We start from the raw sequence: 23,940 nt of genomic DNA, 5'->3' as shown, positions 1-23,940 counted from the left end.
TCAGTACCTGCTAAATTAGCTCCTGCAGACCTGCTGCTAGTTGGCTGCATTAATAGTACCAATGAAACCGCTTCCAGACCTCGGACTGGGCTCCCTCCTTTCGTTCTTACTGCTGATGTGCACACTTTGGCCAGTTTGCTCTTTCCTCACGAACACTCAGAGCTTGCTCTGTCAGCCTCCCTGGTGTCACTGCACTGCTGGGTCTTCTCCATATCCTTTATTACTATTTGTCTCTCCCTTGCAGAAGGTGGAGCTTAGATCTGCTTTGTTCACTGGTATATTCCCAGAATCTACAATAAAGCTTTAAACATGATAGAGACTTTGTAAATATTTGCAAATATGATTATGAACAAAGCCTGTAGTAGTTGTTTAACACATGTGTCGGATGATTGGAAGAGGTCTACAGGGTTCCAAGGGACTCATGGTTATATATGTTTTTTGGTGTCTATCCCACTGGAGGTTGAGAAGTAGTTAAAGTCTTGGAAAGTTACACTGGAATTTCTGGCTGAAAGACAAAGTTATTTTCAGAAATCAACTTTTTAATAAAGCTACACTCTAACTTTGCTTTGATGTGCTGAATTTTTAATCTATGTGACTTTGGGGAAATCCAAAATTGAAAATGTGCCTCTCTATGCAGAAACACTAGCTGTTATTAAGTAGAAGCTCTGTAGTTTATGTTTAATGCCAACTTGTTACTGATTTGCTTTCTTTTTCTGTTCTCGTCACCGACTCAGATCACTGGGAGTATTGTGACGATGACTTTAATATTGCCTTAAAATCCTTGAGGAATAAAAGATTCAACACAATAGCAAATCATCAACACTTATTTTTAACATTTCAGGAATTGTCACATCAATAGTCACTGCAGAGTAACTCAAAGGGAGCCAAAATATCAACATCAAATGAAAACTACAGGCTTTTGTCCAAACTCAGCATTATAGAAGCTGTTGTGAAACATGTGTTGTCTTGGAGGCACACATAGCCTTGCCGTACTCACTTTGAGGGATGGCATGTGGCGTTGATGCACTCACATCCATGGGGGTCACTGAAGGTGCAGCTGGATATCCTATTTTGAAAACAAAATTCCCAAGTTCTTACAGGTATTTGCATCCACATGTTTATGCCGGTAGATTTAACAGGAGCAGAAAGTATCGGAATTGGAAAGAATCTTAGTAAATACATAGTCTAACTGCTTCATTTTATAAATAATGAAACTGAATGCAAAAGAGTGTGTGCTTGTGGTTATAGGATCACTATTCAACATCATTTCTTTGCTATTAACCCAGTTATCCTAAGCACAAATGTATTATGTTTATACTTCCAAAATATATTGCTTCAGTAGCCACTGTGTGCCAGACTACTCAATATGCTGGGGATCTGGCAATAAAAAATGAAACTATGGTTCCTGTCCTCATGAAACTTTCTTTACAGTGAATTTTCATAATAATACATAATATTTTCACATACTAAATATCGTTTCATATTTACTTCCATTTTTGGTTTTCAAATTCACCTCCATCTTTAAAATCCATCATTTTTTATTGTCTTCTTTCTTGTCTTCCCAGAGAAATGAGAATGGTTCCTATTTACTTTAAAATATCTCTAGAGATGAAGAAGCAAGGTAGATTAAAGAGAAAGAAAAATACCCAACCGCTTGCTATTGAACTCATATTTATGTCTGCTTGAAAGACAAATTTTTAAATGTCTTATATATGTGTATTTCTCTTTTGTTCCAAAACATATTTAAGGTGGTTTACTTAAATATGCTTTATAAACAGACAAAAACAATGACTAAAAAGGAAAGACAACAGAACTATCATTAGAAAAATATGTTGAGTCTGCGGAAACCTGAGTGTGGATAGTATCCAAAATGTGATTCTTTATTTTTTGGAGGAGGGAGGGAGATTATGACCAGGGATTGAGTCCAAGGGTGCTCTACCATTGAGCTACATCCCCTGCCCTTTACATTTTTTATTTTGAGATGGGGTCTTGCTAATTTGCCGAGGGTCTCACTAAGTTGTGGAGTTGGACCTCAAACTTGCAATCCTCCCACTTCAGCCTCCTGAGTTGCTGGGATTAGAGGTATGTGCCACCACCCACCTAGCTAAATTGCAATTCTTGATGTCCTTCCTTTTGGTTGATGTAGTCCCACATTTGGTCTGAACTTTCTAGTAGAAAATGCTAAGAATAAAAGTATATGTTATATAATTGATGGACATCATAAAGTAAGTAAATTTTTCAGAAGAAACTACCATTCTATCTATTGTAATTTTAAAATTTTTCTGTGTCCTTATAAAAATGCTACATAATATGTATAATATTCATAACTATCCCTTTATAGTGTTGCATTCCAGCTTCTCAAGTTCCTCAGTTGGGGGTAAGTACATGCTTTATGAGAACATGGGTAATGAAACCTCTGGAAACAATATGTCTATAGTAAATAAATAAATTTACCTTGCAGTATTTGCATCTACAAGTAGTTCATAACCAGAGATGATCATGATAGTTACTTCTGTGATGCAGCCTGCCAATGAACTTCAAAGAGAAACTTACTGCACCATGGCTTCAGGAAGACAGTCAAACATGAGATGTGTTAGGGACTGCCTCAGGAGATGCTGTGTGGGAATGTAAATGGGCAGGCAACATAAGGATCCGGAAAAAAAAAAAAAAAAATTTAAGGCAAGAAATGCATAACTTCATTTATCCAGCAAATACTTGCTGAATGCAGAATTTTGTACCAGCACTGGGGATAAAGTGAAGAGCAAGAGAAACTTCACCCAACCTCATGGAGTTTATAGTTTAGTGAGAATAAAGGTCAAAGTGGCAGACCACTGGCTGAACGCCAAACCTATTCCTCCTCCTGCTGCAGAGAAACTGTTTCCTAGCCTACCAGGCCCTTAAATATTGCCTTGAACTGAGTCCTAATCAATGGAATGTGATGGGGGTGATGCCTATCATTTCAAGACCTGGCCCATGAAATCTGCAAATGATCGCTTTTGTTTTTGTTTGTTTGTTTGCTTGTTTGGTACCAGGGATTGAACTCAGGGGTACTAGACCATATCCCCAGTCCTATTTTGTGTTTTATTTAGAGGCAGGGTCTCACTGAATTGCTAAGCACCTCACTTTTGCCGAGGTTGACTTTGAACTTGCAATCCTCCCGCCTTAGCATTTCGAGCCACTGGGATTACAGGCATGCACCACCATACCTGGCCAAATGATCCTTCTTGATCTTTCCTTGTGTATTATGCAGATTTTATAAAGGTAACTGAGGAGTTACAAGTTAAGGATCACAGAGCTATCAGCAGCCCGGGTTCTTGAATGATTGTGGAACGGAGCACCTAGCCGCTGCTTGGTCCCTCATTGGCTACTGCCCTAAGGATAAATGAACTCATACTAGGGTAAATGAACAAAGCAAACTGGCACTGTAGTTGGTTTCCCTTTTCTTAACTGATGGTGGAAACAACTGCAGTACAAGGCCATAAGTGCTGTGGTACAGAAATTCATTGCATTGTGGGAATACGGAGAAGGGGAACATAACAGGGATGTGGAGCTCAAGGGAGGGCTTTCTGGAGGAGGTGATGTATCACCCAGGCCTGATGGAAGCTGGAAGTGAGGGAAAGGGAGAGCATCAGCAAGGAGAGGACACAAGAAACAAGATTAACAGTGGGAATAAGAGAGGTGAAAAAATACTGAAGTCACGCAAAATGTTGGAGCTACTCTCTATGAAGTAAAGGATGAGTGAGGATGAGAAGGAGGAAGCAGCTCTACTCCTCATTCTGATACAGGACATGGTATTCAGCTGGTCCTCACAAGATGTAATCTGAGGGTGAGTCAAGGTGGCCTGGACCCCATTGAAGGCCATAGGGATGAAGACAGGCCAGGTTTAAGGGGCATTTAAAATGCAGATTTGCTGGGCGCGGTGGTGTACACCTGTAATCCCAGCAGCTTGTGAGGGTAGGCAGCAGGATCCCAAGTTCAAAACCTGCCTTAGCAACTTAGTGAGGCCTAAGCAACTCAGCAAGACCCTGAACTAAAATTAAATAAAGAATTGCAAAGGGTTGGGATGTGGTTCAGTGGGTAAGTGCCCCTGAGTTTGATCCCTGAAACCAAAATATGAATAAATAAATGAATAAATTAATTAATTAATAAATAATAAATAAAACATAGCCTCAACAGGGCTTTCTGAATGATTGGGTAAAGGAAATAGGGTGAGATAAGTGAAAATGAATCTCAGTTTCCTGGCTTGGATAGCATTTCAGATCATGGTTTCATTAGCTGAAAAAAATAAGCAGAGGAGAGACAGCTTTGGAATTTGCCAGAGGGCACACAGGTGAATTCAGTTTTGGATAGATTGATTTTGAGAGCATATGAAACATTCCATTCTAGCAGAAGTTTGACCATGTGAGCTAGAATCGTAGGAGTTAAAAATGCAAATCCAAATTTGTAAAACATCAGCGTGTAGACCATAACTGATGTAGCTGAGCACTAGGGAGGATGGTCTAGAGAGACATGTCTAGAGAGACATATAAGAGATTGTCAGAAGGAAAGGAGTATGTTTGTAGGGGGAGCCAGAGATGCTGGAAGAAAGCTAGAGATAGGTAGTTTACAGAAGCCAAGGTGACTGAGGGTTTCCAAATGCAGAACAAGCCAGTCCAATTTAACAAATATTTTTCAGTGAACTCTGATGCTAGAAGTTGGGTCTGTGGAGTCAAGTACTGCCAAGAAGAGATTTTCAGATAGCTCTTGGCTGCTAGTAATCATTGTATTAGACCCATCAACCTTCACAGAGCCTAAGAGACAGATATGCAAACCACTTGAACATTTGTGTAAGCAGTGTAGCTTAGTCATTCAAAGCATGGATTCCAACCAGACTCCCTGGTTTGAATCCTGGCTTGTGAGTTGAATGTTAATTAGAAGTATGATTGTGGGAAAGTTATTAACCTTTTTCTCTTCCTCAAATTCCTCACTTGTGAAATAGCACTTTACTAGTAGGGTGATGGTGATGATTAAAAGAATCATACTTATAAAGTACTTAGAAGAGCACCTGGAAGGAGACAAATGTGGAAAGGTGTATCTTAGAAGCAGATCATCTGCAGTTTATCTCAGGTGTAGAACCAGCATTAGGATAGCAGTATATCCTAACAACTAAAATCTCCTGAACTTGTTCATCAATTGTCCATTTCCCTCTGTCTTTCCATGAGAAGGTTGTCTTAAGGTACTGAATGCCTCCTTGCTTAGGCTGTCCCACGTCAACAGCTTCATTTCAAAGGCTGTGCCAGAAAAGGGCTAGTTGCTGGGAGTGAAGAGAGTGACAATTTGCTGAGGCATTAGCTTTAGGATGGGGTAGTAGCTTCTTGCTGGCAGAATCAACTACAGTCCTCCTCTTTCACCTCACTGAGCCCCCAGGAGCAGATTCCTCTTCAGTAATTGTAACTTTTAGGTCACAAGCTTCTACCACTCATCAAAAGCTCTATTGCTAGAATACATAAACAAGACTGCCAACCTAAAGGCTATGTAATGTATTTGTAGATGAAGCCCAGTTTGCCTTGAACTGAGCATTGGAAACACCTTTCTAGTCACTACAGAATTGCTTTTACAGCAAAGAGCAGTGACATTTTTTCATGGTCCACACAGAGTAACCTTCAATGGCCCAGATGCTGAGAGAGGTGGGCATTGCTGTGCTCAGCCACACCCTCTAGAGGAAGGTCTAGGTAGTGTCAGACTTAAGAGCAGCTGTGCTTACGGAAGTCTGACTTGCTATAAACTTAGGAAATACAGAATGAATTTGAATTTTATTTCTCTCATTGAGATGGTTTCATATTTGTTCCTTTCTGCAGCAAGTTCTCTAGTTACTTCTTTTTAAAATTTTGTATTGTTATATATATTTAAAGACATCCTACATCCCTTTTGGGATAAGGTTTAAAAATACACGGAAGACAAAGAAGGACTAGCCATAAATAATCTTCACATAGTATGATGTGCTCTTTCTAACTAATAGACAAATATAGTTCTTTCTTCCTCCCTATAGAAAAATATAGTTCTTTTCTCTTGCTGCGCCCCACCCAGTACTGATCTCCAAAAGTCTTTACTGAGAGCCTTAGTGAATGCAAAGGCCTGGTTTTATCAGTGGTGATGCAATCACAATGGTCATAAGGAAGATAAAGAATGAGGAAACAAACAGTAGAGAGTTTTGCAATTGTTTGTGAACTACACTGCCATTCCTAGAAATCACGGTCTAATATGTGACTATAATTTGAGACTGTATCTCTTACCCACTATCAGTGACATTTTCCTGTTGCCCACACTGGGTGCTGGCATTGGCTAGTGCCATGTGATTTACCTCTGGCAGGAATCACTGGAATCCTGAGGACTTTGGACTGGGAACTTCATTTATTCAAAATGACTCAATGTTCTCTTCTGGCGGTCAGAGAACAATGTGACCTAAATCTTCCCTGAGGTTTACTGTGCAGGGTGGGGTGGGTTCAATAGCTTGATTATTTCGTCTAATGGGTTGTTTGGGCACCATGCTGGGGAGGACCATGTGGAGGCCAAAGCTCAGGCACGCGCACCGCCTGTGTTCCTGTGTCAGTACCAGACTTTGACCTCTGTACCCTGACAGGTAAGGATGTGGAAGTTGTTGAGGGCTGAGAACAAAAGGATCAATGATACCTAATCACTATTCCCAAGGAGCATAGTGTAGTTCAGTCTTATTGGTCTTCTGCTGAATGTTTTCTAAGCCTTGGCCTGAGGATCTGTATCAACTTGCAAAGGTTACTAGGAGTCCCCATTCATCATGTAGAAATTCATTGAGGAAAAACTCTCTGGTTTCCTGATAGATTAAGTCCATTCCCCTTCCTGCCACTTTTCCCATCATGGTCCAAGGTTAAGGTCCCTTCACAATCTGTGACCAGACCTCTACTGATTTACACATGGTCATCTCTTGCTACTCCCTGCCTACATTCATCTATTTGTTCAACCAACACTTGGGAGCCAGTATCTTCCAGGCATTAGGCTTGGCACTGTGGATATTGCTCCCCTGTAGTTTAAGTTCATGGAGGAGATGGACATCAATTAGAGAATCAAGTAAACCAATTCTCACATGAGAACAAGTGAGTCCCTGAGGAATGCAGTGGGAGAATGGGGCCAGGCAAGGGGTGGTGGAAGCACTCAGGAAGAGGACATAGTAAGTGTCAAGGCCCTGCAGTTCTCACACACTGTGGGTTAGTATTAGTACTGTCCGGCACCTGTCCCTTCCAGGGATGGACCTCTACAAGCCCCCAGGAGTGTTTTTTTTTTTTTTTTTTTTCTGTGCATTGAACTGAACTGGTTGTGAGACTGTAGGGTGATACCTGTCACTCTGCCCGTCTTCAACATCTACAGCAATAGGAGAGCAAGAGAGCACCATGGCACACTGGTGACAGCAACTATACTTATTTCTTAGGGTTTTCGGTTTGGTTTAGTTTGTTAAAAAAAAAAAAAAAAAAAAAAAAAAAAAAAATTCATAAAACTGTAGCTATAGAAGACTATCTGACCATGTCTTATTATTAAGTGGAGCATTTTAAAATAATTTTATTTGCATTCCTCTTAGCTAAATTTTTGCAAGTTTCATATTGGTCGTATTCCTCAGCATGCGAATGAGACGGCTTGCTTTGTGTTTGTTCTGATTCAAGGCTGAGTTTGTACTTCACAATAAAGGAAAGCCTCTTCAATATTCAGTAGATTCTACATTATGATATACTATGTGGGCAAAAAATACACCAAACCCAGTGACAGCAAGTTGCTTGCTTTATTTTCTGGTTGTTTATTTCTTCTTCATTGTGAATGTTTATTGTAGTTAAATCTAGCAAGTAACCAGACATACACCATAATGACCCTTGTTTCCTGGAAAGAAGGGGTTTAGAAATAAACACTGCTTCATATAAAATGTCTTGTTTATACGAGTTCAGAAACTGCCATGAGGGTATATGAGGTTTGAAACCTTCTTAGTCTGTTTCTATTTTAACCCTTTGAAACACTTCTCACTAAAATTAAAAACCTTTTCTTCACATTGTCACTAGAGATTCAATTAAGTCAGAAGATAGTACCCCTCATTCTGAGTTGAATGGAGAAGACAGGAGCATGTTCTCCAGGAGCCAGTTCTGGATGGTACCCCACCATGTCTCAAGCAGAGTGGAGCTTCTTGACCCATTTCCCTCCCTCCATCTTCCCAGTAATCAACCACTTAATACTGGACTAGGGAAAGTTAAGGCAACTCCCTCCATCTTCCCAGTAATCAACCACCTAATACTAGACTAGGGAAAGTTAAGGAAATGCTGAAGATCTCATGGCTGACTAACTTCTGGGAAGTTCAGAAATGTTTTCCAAGTAACTTTGATTTTAAGGATGATTTAGTGTGAAACTATTTTGTGCCAAATAAGTGATAGGTGAGCAGTTAGTATAAGGGATAAGTGGAGCATAAAGATGAATGTTTAAAACATTTGCTTTGGTCATTGTCCCCCCCAAGGTTTTGATTTGCTTTGAGATTAATTTTGCTTGCCAGATTCTTCTTTAGATAGTGGCATTCCTTCTCAGACTGGACCCAGTGGGTCTGTGACTCGTGGTTGTGCATTCTGCATTTTCATTATGTGAACTAGATAATATCACTTCCATTTTTTAAAATTAAGAAGCAGAAGTAGAGAGGTGAAATGGCCCCAGGGGGCAGAGTTAGTAGGAGGCAGAGATAGCACTGACTCTAAAGACGATATTCATTCCACTGTGGTAACATTAAAACGCAGAGCCGACCTTGCCACAGCAGGCATGGTCGGAACCACAGCCTAGCCCGCGCAGGCCGTTTTCTTAGTGGGGCTTCCTTCCCTTTTCCCATATCCTTCCTTTGTGAACATCTTCCTCCTTATAACTTAAAGAAATCCTTCATTCAAAATACATTTATTGAGTTATCGATATTTATCAATAACCAAGTGTTATCACTGTTCTAGGTCAGTAGTCAAATCAGAGGAACAACAACGACAATATTGCTCTCATTGGATTTACCTTCTTCTCATGGGAGGAACAAAACAAGTAATTATAAAGTTATTTAACAAGTAAATTATAAAGAATGTTAAAAGATGCTATGGAGAAAATTACAGATAGGTACAGGGAAAGGGAGACTAGGGGGTGGATGCAATTTTAAATGAAATGGCCAAGGAGAGCCTCACTAAGAAGGTGACATTTGAACAAAACTTTTGAGGAAGACTTTTCTAGGTTTAGGGACAAGTGAAAAGACCCCACGATGGGAGCAACCTGGCGTGTTGGAGGAATAACAAGAAGGCTGATTAGGCTGCAGCAAAGTAAGCCCAGGGGAAACCACCGCCACACCATGTCTGCTTCCTTTTTACTAAATTTCTTTTAATTGTGCATTTTAAGGGATAATGCTGAACAGAATTTTCAAATGGAATTCCTTGTACCTTCATTTCAGATGTGTTCTCAAGGGTTAAGAACCACAGAACAGGGCAAGCTCAGCTCCACATTGAAAGCAGAGTTCTAGCCACCTACGTGTGAGGCAGGTTGCAGTGCCTTCTCTCAACTCTGGTCCTCTATCAACCTCAAAGCTGCATAAGGTGTGGAAACAGCCTGGGTGAGGATTTTTTTGGAGAGTGTTATCAGGATCCTTTCCATCTGGCTTCCACCATAGAGGAGAAGAAGAATCTGCTCCCTCACTCATGACCAAGTAGAATGCAATTTCAAAAGAATCAGTAGGAGCACTTGGCCTGTGTGTTTCGGATTTTTGAACAATGGGGAATGGTGCCTGACTCAGAAAGCAGAGGTTATGTTATGTTATGGCAGCTCTGAAGGGCAAAGAGAAGGGACAGGGCCACCCTGGTGAAGAGCAGCACTTCTCCCAAAAGGAGGAAAAGATGTATATTTTCCCAGACACTCTAGGATGCCCTGAAAAGAATCTCCTGCAGGAAGAACACCTACAGGAACAAAGAAACTTCCAAGAGGAACTGCAGGGGGCAGTAGGGAGTTCAGAGTTTGCAGGAAAGAGAAGCAGAAGACTGGAAGAAAGGTGCAGCCTGCTCCAAGAAGAAATAGCCATTACAACAGAGACAGGGATTTCTGAGAAATCTGCCAAAGTGTCCGTGACTGTGAAGATGGCCATTTTCATTCAGTCACCTACTTCTGATTATAGCCAGCCTGTCAAGGGGGTCTTTTCTCACTTCTCTGCTCTTCTCCCCATCCCATCTGGTCCCCACCCCCAAAGTGGCCCTAGTCAGTAACCAAGAGTGGAGGAGAGACTGGAGCCAGGCCAGGGAATCACCAAGATGTCTCCTCTCTCCCCATCTTGCACAGACAGAAAACACACAATCTGGTGCATGCCAGTCTTCTGAAGCTGAGGCACACCCACACTTGGGAGTAGGGAGAGGAGAGACGTTCTGGTCTGAATTAACTTTTGCAAGTTTTAACATTGCATTTGATGAGACTTTTTAATTATTGACATAAGTCTGTTCTTGTGACTGAAATGGACCAGACGACATTTATTATACAAAAATCACCAAAAAAGCCAAGTAATATAGGAGATTTCTTTCAGAGCCCCCCCCCCCCCAATTATTTAATAGCACTCATGAGGACAGGGAATGATGGAGAAAAATAAAATTAGTTTTGCTCTCTAGTCCAGCTTATGTAATCAACCAAATACAAAGATAAAAGTGATTTATAAGTACAATTTAAGTGATCTGACTAGTTAGTCCCTATTATCTAAGGCTTTGTCAGATTACTATGAAAAACCAAATCTGGAAATTTAATGTTTTTCAAATAGTGTCTTTACTTGGCCTTCCAATCTATCACTGCAGCATTGATCAGCATCACATAGCCTCAGACCTCCTATCTTGTCTCCATGATACATGTGGTTCCCTTGCTGCCCAAAGGGCCTTTACAAACAGTGATGGAGTTAACTAGAGAATTGCACTTAGAGATATAGTCCAATAACTACATCGAAGCAGATTCAAATCATCCCCATCAATTGTGGTGGTCAGGATGAGTTGGATGCTAGCCACAGACCAGGGTGAAGGAGACATGTGATATGAGTTCTAATCTCAGCACAAGACCATTCACATGAGAAAAGCTGATTGGACAGGATATATCTGACCAAATAGGTAAGAGGAGCATATATTGCTAGATTACTGGCCTAAAAGGGGTTTTAAGACTCCCATGGATGGAAATGACAGTGAGCAAGATGTGTTACATTTGCAGATACTCAGTAATTATTGAATAAATTGAAAAAGTGATCACCTGATAGCTTCTCCCAGAGGTACCTCACTCCCAATGGGGAAATCTTTGGGTAATTTATTTGACCTCATTTGTAAGGTTGGGATAATAGTTGTGTTTTGGGGAGGCTTAAATGAGACAATATATTTATTAGTTTAGAACAATTCCAGGCATAATGGAGCACTTCAGCAAATATTAATGTTATTGCTTAGCAATGTAACATACTCATGGCAGTGGGTAAGATTTTTAAGAAAATTTCTAAGAAAAAACTAGAAGGCAATTGTATGATAGTATTCTAAAACCCTTTTAATTTTTTGCCATATTTAGGCAAACAACCCTGTTCAGTCTTCTGTGGAAGTATTTTCCATTTCTGTATATGCCCATTCTAGCTCAGACTATCATCAATTTAAGTTGATTTTGATAAGGATCATTTGGCCTTCTTGCTCCCTGCTCTTACACTATTATCATAGACACACCTTCTGTTTTCCTTTTACACTCATACTAAAAAGAGTTATGTCATGTTCAGATCACAGCCCAAATCCATAGGCTACTAAGCTCACCTTCACCTGGCTCCACCTCACCTAGTCCACCTTACAGACCTCTGCCCAAGTACCATGAGCATACCTTCTTCTAGTCTTCTCAGGTCTTACATTCCTTTGATTTTGTTTTTGCTTAAGATGATAATTTGCTGTCTTTATTCCATCAGAATCCATATTTTCTTCCAGACCCCCAATGCAGACTTCCCTGATTACCCTCCCCTGCTGTAACTCTGATGCCCCCATAACCCCAACCCTCATTCTGGGGATCAAGGATACTGTGAGGACCAGATAAGTTACTGAATAAAACAGCTTTAGTATCCAAATCAGTATCATTCATTGGGCTATGTACAGACATAAAAATTGTATACAGAGCCAAAGGATCTGTGACTTTCTGGGCAGAGAAATGGAAAGTCAGGCGAGAGTCACGTGGGATTGTAAGCTGTGTGCAATAAGGGACTTGCCTGTCTTGTTTACTGCTATAATCCAGCATCTCAAGAATCCCTGGTGTGTTGTAGGCACTCATATCTATTTATCAGATGAATAAATGTTTTGAACGATTGCCCACATCATAATTGGCATTTGTGTGTCCTGTGGTCTTAGGTAAGATTACTTGTAGCCAATTCATAGCCAGTATATTGAAAGGCACAAGGCTATCTCCTCTGGGCAAGGAAAGCACTATTGCCCCACCCTGCATTTGCCTGGTATTTTAGATTGCTCCGTGTGGGCTTGTCTCACTCACCACTGAGCTTGTCAGTCTCTTATCTTTTCCTAGAACAGAGCTGAGAATGTGGCTGGGATTCAGCAAACACTAATTAGCTCTGGTTGAATTGAGCTAGGTTTCCCCAGGTAATTCTTACAGTTTGTTATGAGTTATAAAAGTTCTCCTCCTATAGTTAAAGAATATTGCTTCCATGACCTTCTATATTTGTTTTAAAAAAATCCATTCACTGAGTGAAAAAGAATAAGAATTATATGCTTGCAGCCAGACACATAGCTTAGTAATTATGACTGAATTGTATAGTTCATTGCATCTCAGAATTTAAAGTGAATCTGTTGCCTTTTGAAGTTGATTTTCCACAACATGCTCCATCTTGCTTCTTTTCTTAAAAGAACATGCAAAGATGACTCCTACCAGCTTCACAGGCAGCGAGTCATCAAGCCATCATGTGATTTTACATTACCCTCCAGGTTGCCAAGATTAAATATGGATTTTTCAAAAGAATTCAGTGATTATTCCAAGAAGATAAGTTTTATTTAGATATAATCAGCGACTAATTTAACATGTTTTCTTGACATGTAAAAATCAGGCAGACTCGTTCCAAACATAATTTGTTGCTACCGCCTTGACAGAGGTTTAGATTTGATCTTATAAAGTCAAAGACAGCTGATTTAATTACACTTGAACCTGGATGTAGAATAGGTTTCTCATCCTTGACATTACTGACATTTTGGACCAGATAACTGTGTTATGAGGGCTGTCCTGTCCTGTGTTGTATGATGTTTAACAAATCCTTGGCCTTTACACAATAGATGCTGGTAACACTTTGCACTCTCCTCATGAGAACAAAAAATGTCTCTTGACACTGCCAAAATTCCTCTGAGGAGGGGCAAAATTGAAAGCTGCTGATCCTAAACACTGTCAGGTCCATTGGGATGGTATCATACTTTCCAAAAGTCTGACTCTTCAGAAACTTCCCAATTGCCTCATATTAGGGTTATAGTAGATTGGGTAGCATTTTTCCTTGTTTTATTTTTTTAACCAATGTATTTATATTTTGTGCTTCCCTTTCTAATACTGGACCTTTATTAAATTGTAAGCTCCTTAAGGAGAACTGTGCTTATTCTTGCTTTGAATTTCTTCCCAGAAGTAAGAATGGTGTTTTGTCTGCTATAAGTACTGAACATATGCTGACAAAACTCATAGAAAATTCAACAGGACGAAATTCACGTCTGCATTCAGCTGGCAGAATGTAAATGCCAGTCTTTTGTGTTTGTGTTTTATTCACTGCTGTATCTCCAGCACCTAGAAAACTACCTGATATATAGGAAGTGCTCAATAAATATTCAGTGAATGAATCAGATCATGTTATGAATCTGGAGTGTCCTACAATTGTTCATGTGTTGAAGGTTTGACTTCCAATGTAGCAATGTTCCTTGGTGGGGTTTTGGAGAAGTGATTGGATCATGAGGGCTCTCACCTCATCAGTGGATTAATCAACTAAATGGACTACTGGGAGAGAGGAGCATGGTTGGAGGAAATAGGTCATGAAGGCATGCCCTGAAAGGGTATTTCTTGTCCCTGGTCCCCTCTTCTCTCTTTCTTTATCTGCTTCCTGGTGTGATAACTAGAAAGTTTGGTGCTCCTTTTTCAGAATACAGTATTTAGCCTTATATGTAAAATTACTGATGATATAAGAAAGTCAACTAAAACTTTCTAATATGAAAATATGATCACCAGCAAATATGATCACCAGCAGTTAACACCTGAGTGTGATGGATTCACAGTCCCATTGAAAAACTGGGAGGAAAGGGAGAAGGGGCTGGCCTAATAACATAAACTTCGTAAGTGCAAAATGCACTCAACCCCAGAAAAGCCTTTCCACCACAAGAGAACAAAGGGAGGCATGGACCTTTAGTTTAGTTAGGCCTATTTCTTTAACTAATCCAACAAGAAATAGCAAAACCTAGACAACTTTTGGGAAGATTGTGCATCCCATACTCAGCCAATGAAGAACTAGGGAAGGGACCTTATGCTCTAGGGAATGAAATACTGATTGTGTGATGGGCTGACAGATCTGGCTCCATGAGAATGTTATAGGCCAGACTCTAAGGGAAATGACTAAACAGACTTCATTTTGCTGAGACTCCATGTTATGTAGGAAACAAGTTTCTCCTGTGGGAACACCCCGCCTCTGTACCCATCATCAGTTACTTAGTGTGACACGTTTAATAATACAAAATGACAATCCTTATGTAATAAAAAATTACTCTCTTTTGATCCCTATTTCTCTAACCAATGTACCATGTAAACGGTAATTGTGTGGTTGTTCGTAACCATTCTTTAGTTTGCACCTAGGTGACCCACTTCCCCCTCTGTTGATGATCTCATGATGTTAGTTTGTAATTTCAAATCATAGCAACAGACACTTATGATCGATGTGATTTTTGGTATAAGAACCCCTACAACCCTGTGGTCAGGGTTGTTCTCCCAATAGCCATTTTTTTGGGGCATTGTGTGAGTCACCGCCTGACTTAATAAAGACTCTCAAATTTAGACTTCTCAGTGGTGATTGGTCTGTTAAGTTGCGCCCCATAACAATTGTAACTACTCTGGATTGTGCCGGCTCCTCCAGACATCCAATCTTGCAATACTGTCATTAAAAGGTTTTGCTTTTTACTGTACCTTGTGTCCCTGAGCCCATTATTTGGCTTTAGGCAGTGAGTGTGTTTCTCACATTGGCTGCCACGGTCTGAGCTGCTTCCCTTGCTGCACCCTTCTGCTGTGATGCTCTGCCTCACCTCACACCCAAAGCGATGCAGGTGCTAATCATGGATGGAAGTCTCTGAAACTGTGAGCCAAGACAAACTTTTCCTTTTTTCAGTTGTTTATGTCAAGCTTTTTGGTCACAGTAATGAAAAAACACATATTGCTTTCTAAAAATAATGTTTAATGAGTTTCCACCCCATTTCCTAAAGGAGAATATTCAGAATCCTTAACTAAGGTTCAAAGTTCTCTTTATTCTGCATTTTCCAATCTTCATCCTTTCTTCCTTGATACACAATCTCACCTCTTTGACCCAAGCTTATCTACTGCTATTTACACAAATGACCATGAATGTTTTTGCCAATGCACAAGTGCTAGCTTCATTTTCTCTGTTTAAATGTTCTTTCAAGCTCTCCATCAAGTCAAGTAAATACAATACACACTTCAAAGGTCAGTTTACTTCATTTCTTTTAGGAAACATTTTCTGACACAAACCCATAAGGACCTTTCCTAATGCAAAATGTGACACTTCATGCACCTCTGCATGGATGTTTTAATTTTATAAGGTATGCCACCTTTCATTGTACTACAAACAAATACACAAAATAAACATAGTCCCTGTCTTTATGAAGTGTTGGGCTGATGGCAGAGAAAAAAAGTGGTATCTAATGTGATAAGGACTATCTTAGAGTCAGAAGACCTTGGTGAATACTAACTCTGTCGAGTAGGTGTTGAACATATAAGCTCCCAGAGTCTTGGTGTTCATAATTGAAAATTGGTAAAGAATGCTTGCTTTCTCCATTGTTGATAACAGTGAAAATCAAACAGCATTGCATTTAATGTGCAAACATTTCAAATGACACAGAATCACCATTTAATTTGTTCTCAAATTCTTTAATACTCCTTTAAGACAGGGAACCCAAATCTCTCCTGAGTATAGGCTGGGCTTTGTGATTTTCTTGTAATGAACAAAATAAGACAAAAGTCATAGAAAGGGACCATAGCTTTTGACTTAGTCACTGGGTTTCTTGAATTACTTGATCTTAGGGAAGCCAGCTGCCATACTGGATGCAGTCCTAGGGAGAGGCCCCTGTGGTGAACACAACATGCAAAAGCAGTGCTTTAGCACCAGCCAGTTCCTAAGATGACTGATGCCCCAGCAAATAGTTTAATGGCATCTCAGGAAGGAACCTGATTTAGTCTCATTTAGCTGAAGCTACTCCTTGGTTCTTTTTTTTTTTTTTTTCTTTTCTGCTATCGGGGATTAAACCCAAATGTGCTTAACCACTGAACCACACTCTCAGTCCTTTTTTATATATTATTTAGAGACAGGGTCTCGCTGAGTTGCTTAGGGCCTAAGTTGCTGAGGCTGGCTTTGAACATGCACTCCTCCTGCCTCAGCCCCCAAGTCGCTGGCATTACAGGTGTTCACGACCACACCTGACGACTTCTGGGTTCTTGACTTCCCAAAACCATGTGTGACAAGTTTTATAATTTACTAAGTGTTGAGGCAATTTTTCATGAATCAATGGATAACTATACAGGATACTGTAGAGATTTCAGGTATGATTAAATATGATAATATGTGCTGAATGAAGACTCTACTACAAGTTATTACTGAATGATGAGCTGAAAGTGGAAAACAGAAGATTCAAAAATTAAAAAGTAGGAGGAGGAGGGAGAAGAGAAAAAAATTAAAATTATGAAACAGTAAGAACAAGAAAAAAATCATCTATACCTAAAGTGGGCATCCCTCGCCTGCTCCCTACTTCATTTTCTGGGCAGCTTCTCCCTGTGACAGTGACTGCAGGCTATATGCAAGGGCTATTGGCTAAAGGAATTGCTCATTCCTACAGTCTGCTTTTATTTTGTCCCATTTTCAGCTAAAATTGATAGTTTTAATTAAATAAGAAATGAAAGCCATATATCCACTCTATATAGAATTCAACTTTGTGTGTGTGTGTTGGAGAAAGTCACCATGGTTCTTTGTTAAGCACAAGACCTCGGACGTGGGAATTTATGATTTGTTTGCATCAATGCCAACCTCTGGGAGTCACTGCCATTCCTTTGCCATAGCAACACTGACCTAGTGGCCTATACTATTAATGACACCACAGATGGGACAGCTGAATCCATGGTCCTCACCAGTCAGCTTGGGAAATTAATTTGAAAGCAAACAAATTTAAATTTAAAATGGCCACCATTTGTGACCGATTTTTTAAAACTCCCCAAGGAGAACACAGTTGTGGAGAAGGACTGACAATTTATTAACCTATTTAGCAATAAACGCAGAATCTAGATTCTCACTGAATATTTATTGGTCCTGGTTTTTCAAAGACTCCGAGTGAAGGACTTTGGAAGCTGTTAACTCTGAAGTCATGAGAACGTACTTAATATGTTTATCTAAAATACCGTAACTGCAAAGGGCATCAATCATGCATGTTTACTGAATTCTTTTTTCTTTAACTATTTTCTTGATTAACTATTTAATAGCTCATGGAAAGAAAAGCAGCAAATGAAGGTGTTCTTACTGGTAGGAGATTCCCTGCTGGCTGGAGAAGGCTGGGGGCTCAGAGGTGCATCAGTGACACTGGCTGGAGTTGCCGCTGGGACATTCACAGAACCTGAAAGGATCAGACATTCAAAATGAACAAAAATTGGAAAAGTTGCTAAGAATATTTTCCTTTATTTGTTCATTATCTGACGAGTCAATCTGGAGAGCCTGCTATGGGCAAGGTAGTGAGCTGTAACAGTGAATGAGAAAGGCACGGGACTGTCCTTAAAGAGAGCACAGTCTAGGAAAGAGGCGGCCAGCTGTCTGTGGAGTGCCATGACGATGACAGGACAGCATTCCACGAGAACACAGTGCAGGGCACCATCAAGAAGGAGGTCTGGGAAAGCTTCCTAGAGAAAGTGACAGTCAACCCAGACATGGGAAAGCAATATTTCAAAATATTTTAAAAGTAACCCCAGAGTTTGCAAAATTTATTTATTTATTTTCGGATGTGAACAGAAATTTTATTTGCTCATTTCTTGCATTTGAAGTACTCTTCGATGACATCCTTGGCCTGAGATTCTTTCCCATAGTCCTTAACCATTACACAATTGCAACCAACAACTTTCTGGGGTTTGTCCTCTCGGTCAATTTTACAAAGGCCTACCCATTCTCCTAGTTTCTTGTTGTCATCGACCTTAATTAGGTTGATTTGGTGCTCAGCACAAAGGGCTTCCACCAACTTAATTCACATAGGCTCATTACAGTTGGATGTAGGTAGACAAAGATGGGCCTGGTGCACAGTTGCTCTCAAAGTTCAGATGCTTCTGCAACAAACATCAGCTTCATGTTTCATTAATTGAACATAATGCTTGATTTACTAACTGCTACAGATGAAATGAGGTTCAGGATCCTCAAGACAAAGAGATTAGAGTCACATCCTACTGGTTAACCAGGAGCACAAATAATGCTATTTAATTGGATTTAATGTCAGTAAATTTAAGATGTGTGGTATTATTTTGCTCTTTCTAAATTGTGAGTTTTGTCATAATATTTTTGGCTACAACTCTTCCATGTGTATGTTTGTGTGTGTGCAAATACAGGCTAGTATATGTTACTTCACTTATATTTCACCTTCATTTCAATTCCTTCAATTTCCATTATACTTTATATTTTTTCTGTATGCTTTTTCTTTTTTATTATTTTTTTTATTTTTACAGACTGCATTTTGATTCACTGCACACAAATGGGGTACAACTTTTCATTTAAATAATAGCCCTACTAGAGTTATGAAACAATTTGCAAATGCCAGGAGGATCTGTTGACTTCAGTAACATGTAACCTAAAAGTAAATTTTTGAGGCTGGAAGATTTTTATTATTTTTCTAGATAAAATGTCATTGGATATAAAGTCACAGCTGATGAGCTATGCCAATTTTCCTGGTATTTAGTTACATATTATACAATTGATTCCAACCTGTAGCTTGCCTTAAGGGTCAAGCATATATTATTTGTTTTGTGATTTAGGTGCATCTACGTTTTGCTCTCATAGTTCTTAGTGTTTTTATTGCTGTAGGCTCTGCGCAGGGTTCACACTTGGCTCTGGTTGGCTGTTATGAGTAAGTTTTATGCTATTAATCTGAGGAGGCAGGGTTACCTGTAGAGTGCATTAGGTTAACAAAATGAGCACGCTCTTTCTCTATGCCATCCAAAATAAGTCAAAACTCTCTAGCATGCCATTATCATGATTTGACCTCTCTGTACACTCCCAACATTATTTCCTGTCATCAATATTTACCTTTTCTCTCTTAAATCGCACATTGTATCCAAGAGGCAAATATTTCAACCCAATTTCTCTCACACAAGACCCTCTCTTTGACTTCCTTGTCTTTTATTCATGCTGTTTCCTGACATTTTTGTATTTCCAAACTTCCCTGAATGTACCTTCTCAAACTTGGGGAAGCCTGGAATCTCTGTGATATGCTTATTTCTCAGTGTTTATCCTAGCAAAGACCTATTCACTCTATTTCACTGGTGTGCCCCTCAAGAGAAGTAATTGTTTTGTTCCTCACTGTATCTATGGATCCTGGCAAATGGAAGTGACAATACAAAAAAAATCATTCGTAACACTGGAAGAGAAAACACCAGTTTTAACTTGTATCTGACTGTGGTAGATCATATGCATCATCTTCTAAAATGTATCTTAATAAGATGGAACTTGGAGCTGGAAAATAAATACCCCAGTGATTTTCACTAGATTAGTTAGAGCAGAGTTTGGTAAACTGTGGCCCTCAGTCAAATACTGCCACTGACTATATTTGTAAATAAAGTTTTATTGAAACACAGTGATGTTCTTTTGTTTACATATTATCTATGTCTGCTTCTGTGCTATTGTGAAAGAGTTCAGTAGTCATGGTAGAGATCACAAACCTAATATATTCACTATTTGACAGAATGTTGGCAACTTCCTGAATGGAAAATATTGCTAGATTATGTTCAATCCCAGATTTCCACAATGGGAAGCATATATATTTCATTGCTGGAAGATTTCTGTTTTAGGATACTATTCTGCTACATTTGATTAATAAGTTTTTGGAAGCTGAGGGGTTCAGGTTCACAGTATATTAGGAAGCTATTACTATGAGATTTGTATTTTGAGAAGAACTCTTGCCCTGGGACAAAGACAATGCATAGCTTTCAATATGAAACCTGAGGCCAAAAAACTTCTGTTTTCAGATTGGACTGTGAAGTAGAAACTCCGCTTTGGTCAAAACAAAACTCACTGGGTGGAAGAGGAGTACTTACATCCTACTAGGGAAAGTGATTTTCCAAAACTCAGGTGCAGAATTAAGTAGAAACACCTCACCCAGTGTTCAGATCATCATATTCTCTACAGTGTGGTAAGGGGATGAGCTGCTGGCTTAAAGCAACCTCCCCTGTTCCTGAGTGGTCCACTCCAGGGAAGGAGAAGGCTGGGTGGGGCTCTCAAAACCGCTTCATGGTTGGTAGCTGGCATGGGTCTGGCTCATAAGGGCAGATGGACTGATTCTGGGGCAATTTTAGGTGGTCTTATCTAGTAAAATTAGAAATGAACCAAACCCCAGGGCTTGCTTGATCCTTTTTCTCAAAATGTGGTCCGTTAGGCTGGTCAAATGGGCTTCCCTTAGGTTCTTCTTGGAAAAGTAGAATTTCATATCCCATTGCAGACTGACTGAATCAAAACCTGAATTTTAACAAGATCCCTGGTGTTTTATATACATACTGAAATTCTCTGTTGATACTCTCAGGACACCAGGATCAGTCATGGGTATAAGACTGGCTGCACATTGGGGAGTCAGGAAACAAGAGTATCTGGCAACTTCTATCTCATTATTCAGTGTTTCTCTTATCCCATTATAGAGATGCCCCTTTTCACTCCTCTCTATACCCCAAAATACATATGTCCATTTATACACACATACTCTCTCTCTCTCTCTCTCTCTCACACACACACAATTGTCCACTCTCAACTCTCTATTTCAGAGGTCTTGATTTTCAATAATCATAGTTGGAAATCATAATAGGCAAATCTTTATCAAGGTTGACCACAGTCAGGCTTTTGACAACCCCAGGGGGAAATTGTGCTTCACTTTGGGATTAAAACAAAACAAAATCTCTCTCCTATACCTTGTTAAACAAACACCCCCCCTCTAAAACAAACAAATGAACAAACAAACAGAAAAACCTCTTTTTTTTTTTTTTTTTTTTTTTTTTTTTGTGGTACTAGGCATTGAAACCAGGATCTTCTGCATGCTAGGCAAGCACTCTACCATTAAGCCATAATCCCAGTCCTTTTATAGTTTGTTTTATTTTGGGAAACTGAATTCTTCTCGCTAATTGCTGGAACTGGTCTCAAACTTGTGATCCTCCTGTTTCAGCTTCCTAAGTACCTGTGTGCCACTGTAACTGTCCCAATTGTATTAATATGAAAAAAAATAAAATAAAATAGACTACAGTGCTACAAATTTAGATATTCTGACACGTGTCAGGGTAGGATGTCTTTGGAAAGGACTTTTTGTTCTGTTCTGATTGCAGCTGCTGTTGAATCATGGGAATTCTGCAGGCCTTGGTGCACAAATAGCTGCCTGAAGAGCCACTGATCACTTCACCTGGACTCTTCCTCTTTTCTGAGTTCTCTAGAATAAGCACTACTGAGCACTTGAACTTCCTGGGATGCTGGGTGTGTGGGGGGAAGGAGCACCTCAGCTTCCAACATTATGACTCCTCTCTGGAATCAAAAGGAAAAAAAAAAAAAAAAAAAAAAAAACAACTCCTCCCCTTCTCTCTCTAAATCTCTTTCCTCCTCTCTAATAGTCTCAGAATTTCTCTTCAGCTCTGGATGATAGATTTTTCTTCTGTGTTTTCATCTCAGTATCTTGTCAACAAACATAGCAATGACTCTTGCGGAAGTTGACTGCAGAGTTCATAAAGCATCCAAAAGCACTACCAAGGCAGACAGCATGTTTCAAACTAAGTGGTTACAAACATGTCATACACAGGGATACGACACAGTCAAGGCATTGCTCTGCAGAGCCTCAAGTGCATTTTCTAACACGTTCACAATGATTTGTGTCACTGTAGGATCAGAATGGGGGCTATAATTTTGGGGAACTGAATTCTTCAAGATTTATTGTCTTTAATATTTGATCATGGAGGCTGAAGATCCATTTGACAATTGAAAATTAACTCCCTGCTCAGAGTCTAGAATTATACTAGATCAAGGGTTCCCCTATAAAGTCAGAATTATGGTATGTTTTGGGTTAGAAGAATTAGTATTCCTCCTTATTACCTTAAAAGTGTTCATAGCTTTTTTGATTTTGAAATCAAGCACGGTTTTTACAAAATATCGATTTTTTTTTTTTTTTCAAGCACAGGTAAAGGTTTCTCTTTAGGAATTCGAGGTTTTAAAGTCTTTTAGCTCATGTTCTTAGATGCTGCCAAAGCTACTGGCAAATGTGAGAAACAGTTAACTTCATACTGTTTCAAAGCCACACCCATGTCCAACTTTGTAGGAAAGAGGTGTCCTTAATCCTGAGGGAGTTAGGAAGAACTGAGTAAGGCTGTGTTTTTGTAAATCCATCACAACTTCTGAATGATTGACTAAAAGTTCATTGACCAATTTGTTCATACATTTGCCTATATACACAGGCAAGGCTCTGGGGATGATGTCACCGTCCCATCATCAGAAGGATGCCTGCTTCTGAGTAGTGAGAATGGATTTTAGTGGTGACATACATTATCCTTCATCCCAAGATCCCAGTAATCAACCACTCATTTGCAAAGTAACTGAGCAGGATCCAAGATACGGAATGTGTCCTTGGGTCAAAGAACAACTCTTTCCCTCATAAATTGTTCTCTGTTTTCATGAATATGTCAGAGACTACAATATTTCCAAAAATAGGAAAATTGTTAAAGAGGTTAATGGTCTTACAGGGTTGTAATAATGATTTGCAAATCTGTTTAGTTTTATAAGATTACTATTAAATATGCATATCTTACAGTTGCCATTATAGCCTTCTATTTTTTATAGGAGTATCTGTTGTTACTGAATTTGTTGAAACATTTGTTCTCATCCTTTATGTAGTGAAATATTCATTATTTGATGTGACTCAGGGTAGTAAATATTCTAGTTAGTCAAGTTTTGTAATAACTAGAGTAATGGTATATATCATTTTCAGGTCATAAAAGTCTTCTACATCCCAGATACTGAGCTTCAAACTAGGGCACTAAAATCATTAGGGTACAGGTCTTATTCTAATGATATTTATATTGCATATATGGTTTACCCATTTCTAAGTATTCAAATTATATATGCTGTAAACAATTGTATATTTTTCATGAGTCAGAAGAAATTTTGGAATCATTTTAATCTCTATTAATCATCGATAGTTATACTAATCTTTGTTATGTGGCAAATAAACAAAAATGCTAATTAAGAGTTATGATTAATAGAATTTGTACAAAAATTACTGTATTCAACAGAAATTCTTTATGGAAACAGGAATCATTCCTTTCCTTTCATTTGAAGAAAGTCTTGTAATATTATTTTTGAATTTTGTTTGTGAAAATGCTTGATAATTTGAAAATAATAGTTTTGCGTTAGGAAGAGGGTTTGCTAAGATCAAAGTATTATGGAAAGAA

General features: G+C 39.2%; 1 protein-coding gene across 1 annotated transcript in view; it reads right to left on the bottom strand.

Annotated features, from left to right (window-relative positions):
- Positions 1 to 23,940, bottom strand: part of CD96 (CD96 molecule) — a 90,099-nt gene that overhangs the window by 17,300 nt on the left and 48,859 nt on the right. The window contains 2 exon segments of the mRNA XM_079101442.1: positions 998 to 1,066; positions 17,799 to 17,891. Coding sequence (XP_078957568.1) covers positions 998 to 1,066; positions 17,799 to 17,891 — 162 coding nt within the window.

The sequence above is a fragment of the Sciurus vulgaris genome (assembly GCF_902686455.1).
Source record: "Sciurus vulgaris genome assembly, chromosome: 10".
Taxonomy (NCBI): Eukaryota; Metazoa; Chordata; class Mammalia; order Rodentia; family Sciuridae; genus Sciurus; species Sciurus vulgaris.
This window is presented reverse-complemented; position numbering and strand designations above follow the sequence as displayed.